At 42.0% G+C, this 12678-nt stretch overlaps 1 protein-coding gene across 1 annotated transcript in view; it reads right to left on the bottom strand.

Annotated features, from left to right (window-relative positions):
• The window catches only part of PTPRN2 (protein tyrosine phosphatase receptor type N2), a 688626-nt gene that overhangs the window by 57452 nt on the left and 618496 nt on the right, over positions 1 to 12678 (bottom strand). The window contains exon 14 of the mRNA XM_029911620.1: positions 4195 to 4342. Within this exon, the coding sequence (XP_029767480.1) occupies positions 4195 to 4342 (148 nt within the window). The remainder of the gene's footprint in view (positions 1 to 4194; positions 4343 to 12678) is intronic.

Here is a 12678-nt window from a genome sequence, read left to right on the forward strand (position 1 = left end):
GAGATGCGTACTTGGGGTATAGCTACATTGCAATCCGAGGTGTAACTGCAGCTCAGGCAGACACACCGGCCTTAGCATGATTAAAAACACCAGTGTAGATAGCATTACAGGTGTTAGGGCAAATTGTGCGGCACACTGGGGACCCGGAGGACCTACTCTCAGTGCTGAAGTCCGTGCTGCCATATCTACACTGCAATTTTTAGCCAAGCCAGTGCAGGTAAAACTAGCACAGGTATGTCATACCTTAGATTGCAATGTAGACGTACTCAGGTGCCATTCTCAGAATGAAGAATGACAAAGCTCATTCTGCTCAAACTTATATATAGCACAGCACAGTAGGGATTTCTGACTACTTCAGAGTGTGTGTGCGTTTTTTTTCCTTTACAAGAACGCTTATGTATTACAGATATTTTTACCATGGGCAGCTTTAGGGCCTTGTGACATCTGAGATCATAAGGGTGGCAGTGATTGGTCAGAGAAAACTTCACAACCTTGCTTATTGTAAAGGGTGTATGAAGAAGAATTATAGCTCTGCAATTTTCTGGCTACAGGAAGCACATGGCTTAAATGTGCTAAATGTGGTCTGGAGACAAACCCTCACGCTTCATGGAGCTAAATAGGCACTTAGGAGAAGTCTCAGCCACTGGAAGGCAGGGACCCTGAACTAACTAATCAACAAAGAGAATGTGGCACCACATTTTTAAGTAACAGATAAACGAGAGAGACAGTGACTCATTAAGGTTTAGTAAACTGGTGTTAGCTTTCTATTGGAGAGTCAAACTAAGTGTCAGATCAATAAGTCCGGGAATCAGTTAATTTTTTTAATTTAATACTTTGTCATGATACACCACATCAGTGATGCCATCTTATTATGGTGCCATGGTAGGTTTATTGAAGGGTGAGAGGAGTAATATGTTTGAAAAGCGTTTGGTGATGAAATGGAAGAAGTCCCATTTACTCCCAAGAAAGCTCCCAGGGTAAGTTATGGACATGTTTTCTTAAGAGTTTATGCCTATGTTTGCTTTCAGGTGGCATCGAGTGTTGGCAATGAGCCCATTATGTTCATATGTGTTTGTTGACACACCAAAGCCTCCAGAAACTGGTAGTCACTCTCCAAAAACATATTCAGCAATTATGGACATCTGTTCTTTGTGGTGACAATAACGGTAAATAGTGACTGGTGCAACTTCTGTGGACTAACAATTTTGCTAGGAACTGTGTATTGATTAAGTTCAAAGCAGAGTAGAAGCAGTAGCAGAAAAAGGCAGGAAGGAGGAGAAAGAAAGAAGAGAAAGAAACCCGGAGAGGACCCACAAGAAAGTTAGAAAGATGAAAAGGGAAACAGGGTGGACACAGAAAGGAACTATGAAAGTGAGAGAGAAGATACAACTCTGGACAGGACTAATGCTAGTCATTACTCCCACTAGTTCAGATGTTTACTGGATCTACTAAAGCTATGCTAAACATCAGACTAGTTCTTTGCATTTGCTATTATTCTGGCCAGATCAGAAACGACATGTGACAACGAGACATGTGAGATGGGAAAGTTGAGGAAAGGAAAGCTCAATAACCTGGGGGTCTGCAAAGGAGAAAACATCACACGCACACACACTTTTAGCTGGTGCTATATAAAATTAGATGTCTTTATCTAACTTAGGTACTGATATAGCCCACAACAGCAATGCACAATCTTCAATGTATTTATCCTCACAACATCATGGTGAGTTAGGGAAATTCCCCATTATTTTTCATATGGGGAAGTGAGGCAGAGAGAGATTAAGTGACATGCCCAAGGTCACACAGGAAATCTGTGGTAAAGCAGGAATTGAACCAATATCTCCCAAGTCCCATACTGGTGTCCTAACCACTGGACAAGCCTTCTCCATGCTTCATGTGTGATTTTTTTTGCTACACTTATATATACACGTAAAACACTGTACTGAACTGTGGAACTTGTGAACTGTTGAAAAATAAAAACTAAACAGCCTGAAGATTATGTAAAGCTACACATGATCCTACTTTGCACTTAGTTCACTTGATATTAGCCAAAGGTTAACTTTTCTCGCATTTGTATTGAAATCTAGTTAATTTATTTCACAGTACCATTCGTGCAAGGTACGCAAGGAAAACATGCATGGTAGAGAATTCATAGAAACCATTATTTTACCAAAAAGTTTACTTACTAAATGAGTCATTTATTTTTAAAAAGGGTATATAGTTTTCCATAGGAATATATAACCATCAACCGATCAAAATGTAACCGTTGAAGTTCTGGCTCACATTTCTTCACCCATCACTGAAATACCTCTTTTTAACACAGCACAGCAACAATGTTATAATTAGGAAAGAAAGTGAAGCTTACTTTGTCCAATTCAGACTACTAGGGGAACATCAAGTACATTACTAGGCAGAATGCAATTTCCAGCATTTAAATTTTCCCAGGAAATGGGGTTTTAGCACTCTTATTTTTGCAAAAGTACTATGGGATCTTTATTGGACTAAAATACTTCCATTTTAAATCTCAGCCAAATTGTCACCTCTCCACAGCACAGTGTCCCCTACCACCATACAGGATTGGTTCAGCTTGGACTCAAAGGGAAGAGTCACCTGCAGAACAACCAATACCTTTTCTTGGAGCATCTATGCTTTCCTTGGCAGCCTTCCACTCAACTGCTAACCAGGGATGATCCATCTTAGTTTATGAGATGGGACAGATCGCAGCTTAAAGTGTACTTGTGAGTATGGACTTGCAGTCATTCCACTGTAAGAAGATTCGTTTTGAGCAGGATCTGTTAACAAGAGTGATAAACTGCTCCATGCTATGTCAGCAGATATTTTTTTCCTATTAGCACTTAAAAGGATGCAAAAGCCTTGCAATTCTTTAGCTCTGGTGGATAAAGTTACTTTGCCAGAACTTGGTGCTTATTACTGCACTTCTGAGATAGGTCTATTGAAAAGTTTCTGATTCCAAAGCCCACTGAAATCTTGCATTTTATTTCAATGGGCTTTGGGTCAGCTCCACAGTCACCAATGCGAATTGATAGTGCAAAATTGACTATTCTCCACTCTGTATTCTTCTGGTTTATGTACTCTTAGGAAAGATAGTGTTGAGAAGGGAACCTTGATCATAACCAAGCAGAATTGAAGGGCTTCCCAAGCTGCCGTGCACTGAAGGGCTAAGTTAAGTAGTAATGTGGCGCTAGCAACCCTTCAGCTCTAATCCTGGCTCTGACTCAATGTGTTACCTGTCTCCATTTCCCCAACTGTACAATGTACACTTGCAGCTGTCATAGGGAAAATTAATGTTTTCAGAGCACTTAAAAAATGTAAATGGTTAATGGTATCTGCCAAACCACACAGCTGGATTGCAGGCACTCTTTGAAATAAAGCTGACATTGCAGCTGTGGGTCCTGACTGTTCTTGGTTTAGGTTTTGTTCCACTGGTTATTTAATAAAAATTGTGGTCAATTTCTCTCTGTTTTTGGGGCTCAACATTTAGCAAATAATGTTAGTTACAGCCAGTGGTGTAATCTAGTAGAAAATACATACAGTAGATATGCTGCTTGTATTTATACTCACAAAGACAGCCTTTTACATAAAAAAAACAACAGATTCTAGGAATACAAATATTGGCCACTTTCAGCCTTGTTTTTTGTCCTAAGCCTAACAGAGAACAGCAGCCAGTTCCTAAGCTTTTCCAATTAAGCCTATAGGGGCTCACTCACTACAGCTGAGTATCTGATGAACAGATTACTCTGGCTCTCATTACAAACTGCTGGTATTACTGCTTTGAATTAACATGATACCAGCTCATCTAAAGCCAAGCCAAGCTTATTTGTACTGAATAACCATAACTGCTGATCTTGCACAGAAACTGCATGACAATGTTTGAAAAGCATGCTGGGTGTTCATTTACATGGTACAGCACTTGCTGTCACTGTTCTGAAATGTCGTGTGATATACCTATACATTTTTCAAGTAAAACATAAGGAGACAAGTCAAATGTCTGACAGGACAAACAGGCTGCATATCAAGCAAATATTGAAAGCTGGGATTTTCTTTTAGATAGAAACAAACACTGTTTTGCATAATGCTTTGCCCTTCACATATAGCTCTGATAATGCTTTACCGAAAGGTGGTAAGGAGAACATCAAGGAATGAATATATATTCACTCCAATTTCAAGGGTACATACACGTTACGACACTTTGAGACCGATTCTTCTGGACATTCTCCTCCTTCTGGGCAATGGTCATAGCATTGGGTTCAGCTTGATAAGCACAAAGGGCCTCCCACTCTTTCTCCAGACGATTTTTATTCTTCAGATGGTCTTCCATGTAGGACTGAAATGAAAAGAACATACCATCAGGCACCGTTTTATATACAGGTTAGCAATGTACTATCCAAATACAGGCCTGAGCTAAAAGAATTTATATACTGTATTTGGGGTCGAAAGTAAAACTGGACCAAATGTAAGGTGGTGCTTACTAAGCCAGAAACCAGGGGTGGTTCAGATCCTGCTCCAATTTTCCAAACTCTCAAAGTCCCAGGGGATTGAATAGGGGAGAAATGGAGAATGCAGATAAGACGCTTCAGTTTGGCTTATCTGTAGGGGCAGGGAAGAAGTGTTGAGAGTATACATACAAGTAAAAACGACAGGAATTCTGAACCATGTTTGAATAGAGGTGATGATACACAAAAGGTCTTACAGTTAAATCACTGATTTATAATGTTGTTTAAACTCAATTGTGACACACAAAATATGAATGTCTAACATTAAAAACAGTGCTTTAGCTTTGCTCAGGTGAAATGCTTTTAGACACCCCTCCAGCCCCAGCCATGGAACATCAACCACAAGCTATTTCCTCTTCAATACCTAGAAAAGTGCATAGGTCCCTTTTAAGCTCAGATCAAGGTAGGGTGACCAGACAGCAAATGTGAAAAATCGGGACAGATGGTGGGGGGTAATAGGAGCCTATATAAGAAAAAGACCCAAAAATCAGGACATCTGGTCACTCTAGATCAAGGAATGGAAGAGAAGCTTATGTCCATTATTCAAACAATTATTTAACATAGGACGATCCCATGTAAGAATGTGTGCTCTTCCAGGCAGGGGCCATGCCTTACCCTATAAAGTGTTGGAGCACTCACAAGGTGTAACGAACTTGCAGCATTTACAGACATAGCTGTTAAGAAGAGTATAAAATTGTTGGCCAAACAACATTTTTGTGATACTACATCATAAAATGCCTCTTCCTGCCTTGGTGAGGTATAGAGGGGAAAGGTGGCTGATTGGATTGTCTGGGGAGAGCTGAGTCCGGGGGAGTGGGAGAGAGGGCATCCCCTCTGACACCTGGACTCTTGCCTGGTGCCTTCCACACTCTGCCTCCCATGCCCACCCACTGACCAGTTGAGAGGAGGTGAGGAAGCAGACTGGCTCCAGCAAGCCCTCCCCCCTCCCTTTGTGCACTCCCAGGCACTCAGCAGACTTCTTGCTGCTGAAAGCTTCCTCACAGGCCATGCCCTCTACGAGGGGTAGCTGTCAAAGCTGGGTTTTCAAGCTTGCTGAGGGTCTGGCCAGATGATCTTTTACAGATTGGAATTTTTTCTCTCTCTGCACTAGACTGGCGAGATGCCCAGTGTTCTTTCATTCCCTGCAGCATCCATAAGCCTCCAAGATGCTGTGAGAAAGGGGGTGGGGGAGGGAACGCAGCCACCACTGGATATATTGCTAGTCATGCCCTGAGGGAAGATTTCTTCCTGACTCCAAAAGGGATCTGGATAAGGGACAGTACCATTCTAAAAAGCGACAAAGAGTCCTTTGGCACCTTATAGACTAACAGATGTATTGGAGCATAAGCTTTCATAGGTGAATACCCACTTCATAGATTCAAGGACTGGAAGGGACCTAGAGAGGTCATCGAGTCCAGTCCCCTGCCCTCATGGCAGGACCAAATACTGTCTAGACCATTCCGGATAGACATTTATCTAACCTACTCTTAAATATCTCCAGAGATGGAGATTCCACAACCTCCCTAGGCAGTTTATTCCAGTGTTTAACCCCCTGACAGTTAGGAACTTTTTCCTAATGTCCAATCTAAACCTTCCTTGCTGCAGTTTAAGCCCATTGCTTCTTGTTCTATCCTTAGAGGCTAAGGTGAACAAGTTTTCTCCCTCCTCCTTATGACACCCTTTTAAATACCTGAAAACTGCTATCATGTCCCCTCTCAGTCTTCTCTTTTCCAAACTAAACAAACCCAATTCTTTCAGCCTTGCTTCATAGGTCATGTTCTCAAGACCTTTAATCATTCTTGTTGCTCTTCTGTGGACTCTCTCCAATTTCTCCACATCTTTCTTGAAATGCAGTGCCCAGAACTGGACACAATACTCCAGCTGAGGCCTAACCAGCGCAGAGTAGAGCGGAAGAATGACTTCTCGTGTCTTGCTCACAACACACCTGTTAATGCATCCCAGAATCATGTTTGCTTTTTTTGCAATAGCATCACACTGTTGACTCATATTTAGCTTGTGGTCCACTATAACCCCTAGATCCCTTTCTGCCATACTCCTTCCTAGACAGTCTCTTCCCATTCTGTATGTGTGAAACTGATTGTTCCTTCCTAAGTGGAGCACTTTGCATTTGTCTTTGTTAAACTTCATTCTGTTTACCTCAGACCATTTCTCCAATTTGTCCAGATCATTTTGAATTATGACCCTATCCTCCAAAGCAGTTGCAATCCCTCCCAGTTAGGTATCATCTGCAAACTTAATGAGCGTACTTTCTATGCCAATATCTAAGTTGTTGATGAAGATATTGAACGGAGCCGGTCCCAAAACAGACCCCTGCGGAACCCCACTTGTTATACCTTTCCAGCAGGATTGGGAACCATTAATAACTACTCTCTGAGTACGGTTATCCAGCCAGTTATGCACCCACCTTATAGTAGCCCCATCTAAGTTGTATTTGCCTAGTTTATTGATAAGAATATCATGTGAGACCGTATCAAATGCCTTACTAAAGTCTAGGTATACCACATCCACCGCTTCACCCTTCGTCGGATGCATCCACGAAAGCTTATGCTCCAATACGTCTGTAGTCTATAAGGTGCCACAGGACTCTTTGTCGCTTTTTACAGATCCAGACAAACACGGCTACCCCCCTGATACCATTCTAAAGGAGATTGTGACAATAAATGTGAATAAATAGTGTTGCAAATTGTGGCTGGCATCCAGTGCACACAGAAGGCTTTGAGAGGCCAGCTCCAGGGTAAGCCCAATCACTGTACCCTGATTGGTGGACCCTGTTCTCCATTAGCTTGTGAGGTATGGGAAGGTCTTAAGTTTTGCAGACTTAGTTATTCCTGTCTACACTCTCATTCCTCCTCATGGGAAGAGAGATAAGGGTTTGGCATTAGGCTGACTCATGAATTTGGTAGTAGGAGTTTGGTGAAAGGTGGCCAACAATTATTCCTTTAAGTTTGCACTAGATCCAATTAATACCTTGTAATTTTGAGGGTGGGAGAGATCAGTCCCTCCCTTTAATAGTAAAGTTAACAAAATTATGACCTGCTACTTTAAATCCACATGTCCACATCTTTATTCTACTGTATCTCCTCTTCAATCATAATAAGCACTAAAATACTTGGGGAAGCTGAGGGAGAAACTGAGGTTTGAAGAGGTTAAATGACATGCTAAAGATCATGAAGGAAGTTTGGGGCAGAGTCATAGAATCCAGAATGCCTCATTTTGAATCATATACTTCAAGATCATCGTTCCTTAAAGCCCTTTGTTTGCAGTCAAGGCAGACCATTTTTTATTGTTTGCTTTTCCAAGCACCTACTAACATAGTTAATTCCACTGTGTGACACTTGCCTACAAATAACTGCCTGGAAAGATTTCCCAAAAAGCATTCAAATAGAGTTTCCGTTCCTCAAAAATATTTTATGAAGACAATCCATACTATGCCACATGCTCACTTCAAAACATATTCCAAGGGAGAGAGGTTATCATGCCCTTTCCGCAGGTTTTGCAGAAAGATATCATAGGCTTTAAAACTGTCTTCTGCCAAATGACAAATGCAAGCTTTGCTAAAATTACCATCTCATCATGTTTCCTATAGAACAAGCAAAGCAGGATACTATTCTCTCTTGCAAATCAAACTATGTTTGTCAGTAAAGAAATGGTGTCTGACACACAGCTTGTTTTTTTGCAAAACACGTGTGTCCCCCCAGGGGTGGGGCTGGGGAGTGGAAATCAACCCACCGATACTGAAAAGCAAATATATAAGGATATTTGTAGAAAAGAAAAAGATTCAGGTGTACCTTAAATGTCATTGAAACATATTAGACTAAGAGATTTTTGGAGAGACAGAGAAATAGTAGTGGCTTAGAAACACAAGATACCTATACCTGTTGTGTCTAACGTGCCTGAGACAGGGTGAGGAAAATGGCATTTATGTTGCTAAGCAAAAATTATCCCTCTTAAAGGAAAGTTGGCACATATGGAAAAAAAAATAAGTGAAAGAGTGGTACTATACAGGAATCAGGATACAACAGAATCAAGATTTTTGGTATTGGAGATAGGTTGACCAGATGTCCCAATTTTAGAGGGACAGTCCCGATATTTGGGGCTTTGTCTTATATAGGTGCCTATTACACCCCCCTGCCTGTCCCGATTTTTCACACTTGCTGTCTGGTCACCCTAATTGGAGAGCTGTTTATTATGAGATGGTCAAAGAGCAGACGACAATGACAATAATTTTCTGAGGACAACCAATAGTATCTTCAAATTTTAAACCACGGTCCTGCAATCTGATTCATGGGGGCAGGCCCTACACCTGTGTAAAAGTCCCACTAACATCAGTGGGACTCTGTACAGGCTAAAGGTCCCTTTGATCAGATTCCTAAAATGAGGCCTTAGGTAATACATAGTTTCCACCACCATCCTACCCAGGGCGTTTCCAGTTGCTTCTATTTGTCGCCTCAAAGATATCATTTTCCTTTCATTGTTTACATTCTCTGTAAATAGCTGAGTACAGAACAGTTAAGGTTCTTGGTTTTTCAGATGTGTGTGAATTTTAAAACAGCTTATGCTTTTTATTTTTAATTTTTAAAGGAATAACTTCCTATTCTAGACAAATCTTAATTTTTCCTGACACTTGCCTGTAAACCTTAAGTGAAAATAAAAATGAATTAGGAGAAAATGCACTCAAAACCTTGCCTCTAACAAAGACAGCTGTCTTTCAAATCAAAATCAACACTTAACTTAGTTCAAACTGATCAGAGCAACACAAACCATTTTCAGTGTAGAGCACCAAGAATTATGAGATGTTTGAATGGCTATAGCCAGATGTGAGGGGGTCTCTCTGTTCAGGCTGACCTACTAGTTAAAAACAATTGTGCAAGCAAATGCATTAAAATGCATTTTAAAGAAAGAACAGGGGAAAAATTAAAAAAAAATAGGAACAGCTTCAAACCACTCAGAAATCAAGAAACTCTGTCATAATTAAGCCACATACTTTAATTTATGGTCCCTTAAAGCAAACCCCATTCCCCACTGCATTTGGCTAGACAGGAACCTAGACAGGATATTCTGAAACATCCTCATGGGAATTCCTGGGAGTATGCTACACTCACTGGTGTGCTTCTGATATTTCTGTCTACTCAAATCCACTCACTAATTAGGATATTTTCGTGAGACATTCTGCAATGCTTGCCTGGCACAATGGAAGTTCATTAACTGCATATCAAACACACACACTGTTTCGCAGTTCCAGAGTAGCACACAAGAGAGAGGGAGGTTGTCACCATTATTTTAATGCTATTCAAAGCCCTATGTACACAGGCAGTGGCTGATCTCACCAAGGTGCCCACTTCTAGATCCGTCCTCAGCAGTGAGCCTGCAATCCTGAGTGCAGTGCTGTTGTCTACAGTGTTGGGTGGAAGCCCAGATTCAAGTCTCCTTGGGCAGTTAAGCTTCATGAGGTTTTCACTTTCCTCAAGCAGAGAGGGGCCCAGTGATGCTGCGCATTCATTTGTAGCACAGCTTACACTTTCCCGTCTATGTCCAGCTGAGCTGTTCTTGCCACTGAGCATGATCCAGGGAAGAAGGTGGATTCAAGTGACGCACCCAGTGCCCACGGTGGGTGCAACGTGTTCTTAAACCAATTAATAGCCTATTTTGTAATCAGCAAGGACATGCCATTTCAAAGTCTCAGTGTATTACATTAGGATTCTGCCAGGGTATAAGAAAGCTGTCCTTAGGGAAGGACAGAGAATTAGCACACTTGGTGGTTGTCTTGTGGCCCACACTAAGACAGATCGCAAGTTCCTGAAAATGGGCAAGTAGCCAACACCTAAAGGTATGGTTGGGGCTTGGTAAGGACTTCCTGCCTGGTTTGTATTTGGTTAACCTGATTCTTATAATAGAATAGCAGTTAATTTGATACCACACCACTTGTCTGTTTTTATTTAAGGCCTTGCATTTGTGGTAAGTGTTTTGTGGATAAATTAAGATTGACAAACCTGAAACCAATAGTACTGATGCATCTCCAAATACACTGTCTGTCTACATGTAGTATGGCCACCGTCTGCTTCCAAAGCACCTATTTTGTTCGTGGCTGCTCAGCAGTTACAAAAGGCAATTATTTTTGGCAAAACACTTGCTGTACTGATCATTGCTTAGAAAAACACTCCTTTGATGCATTCCATCATGAACAAGGATGCCTCTTCCAGTAAAAGATCAGCAACTTTAATATGATGGACCTTGGCAGGTTTAATCTAATCTCAAATGTCAGCTGTGAAGGGTGGATTGAATATTATCTTAATCCTTGTGACCAGTGACCACATAAATCCACACCTTACTCCTGATGAGGTGAAATCCATTGCCCTCAAAGTCCAAGTTGCTTTTTACAAAGACAGTGCAAGGAAATCAAAATAAGGATTTGACATGCGAGAGCTTCACAGTGGTGTAGATTGTACGAACCCCCTCCCTGTTGCAATACCTCCCTTGATAGGAAGCAGGGAACTCAGAGCCCTGCATCCTTGTCAGGCACAGGGTTTAACGCCTCTCTTCCAAGAAAAAGTGCAGCACTACATCACAAACTCCATGGACTCCCCAAGATCTGCAGGGTGCCAAGAGCCATACAGAGCTCAGCAACTGCTCTGGTGCTGCTCCTTGGACGGCATCCCTCATCCCAAGAACTCCAATAAAGGCAGGAGAGCCCCGACATGGGCTGGGCTAAGGCAGAAATGTCATATGCCCTCTTACTGCATTACATTTCCAGAAAAACCACTTCAGGTGTAACTTAGATGTGCACTGCCACCTCAGCCCCCTGAAGTCTGCCCACTTCCTGGCTCCTCCTCTCTACATCAGAACCACACAGCACTTTCTGCAGTGCCCAGAGGAAGAGGGAGAACACGCTGGCGTCAAAGTGGCTGATCCTGTTTCCACACAGAAAGTTTAGGGAGAAATGCAGATGGGACCCTTTCCATGCCAATCATAAGGGCTTGGTGTTTTCAGGATGCTGTCATTTGTCTCCTAAATGGGAATTTAGATACAAGAGAATTGGCTCTGTACATTATATTGCATCTGAAATGTCACAATAAACACTGAAGGGCTCTTCTTGCAGCAGCTCATTTGCTGATGTTTCCTCTTGTTCTTTCCAATTTGACCCTGAGATACATTTTTTTTTTAAATAGGAATTTTCCCTTTTGTTATTACCGCATGGTTTCAAGCCTTGTTTTGTACATTGTGCTGGCACAGTACATCCCATCCCACCATCATCCCATAGCTTCTTTCCATCCAGTCTCTTGGTCTATTTTTCTTCATATATCCCTTTGCTGCTTCTTACACCAATGTATTTCTCCTCTTTAAGGAGTAACTCTGTTTTACTTTCACATGTCATATGCTTTTTTCATAATTTTTCTGCTTTACTATTGACTCCATAGTGGTGTCAGGGTAGAATTCTTTTCTCCTGCCTGCAGCTCCCAGAACTACAGAAGTCAGAGATGTAAAAGACCTAACCTAGCAGTTCCCAGACTGTGGGTCACAACCCCAAATGGTCACGGTCATGCCATCAGCAGATAGAGTCGCGGAGATCCCTACTTGTGCGGACAATGCCATTTTGCTCCACACAGCGTGACCTCACATGTCTGGTGTGTGCAAGGTCCCGATTCATAGAGGATGCCATTTCGCTCTACAAAATGACATCCCCGGCACAATGTGACCTCGCATGCACTATATGTAAGAGGTCTGTGGGGAAATGGGGGGGGGACCTTCTTTTTGATAGCCAAAGCTGTGAATCTGAAGGCCCCAAAATAAACCCTCCAACAAAGATCTGTTATGCTAACTACCCTTACACAAAGCAGGGCCCAGGGCAGGGCCTGAACTAGACTAAAAAACACAGTTTTCTGCCAAACTCGGTCAAGTGTCAAGTCCAGAGGAGGGGGGAGGGGTAAGGTGGGGCAAGGAGGGAAAGAATAAAAAGCCCCCGCAGCAGCACTAATGAAATATGTTCATGGCTGATGAAATATAATAACCGCTTGTGTGAAGCAATAGGTAACTTTAGCTAAATGCAAACTGACTCATGCAGCTTCTCCTTTGGGTCATCTGTGACCCACTCCGTGATTCCAGCTATCTGCAAAAATAGCCAATCATAGATCCTCTTTAGGCGTCCCAT

The sequence above is a fragment of the Terrapene carolina genome, unplaced genomic scaffold (assembly GCF_002925995.2).
Source record: "Terrapene carolina triunguis isolate 2854851 unplaced genomic scaffold, T_m_triunguis-2.0 Scaffold111, whole genome shotgun sequence".
In the NCBI taxonomy this organism is placed as follows: Eukaryota; Metazoa; Chordata; order Testudines; family Emydidae; genus Terrapene; species Terrapene triunguis.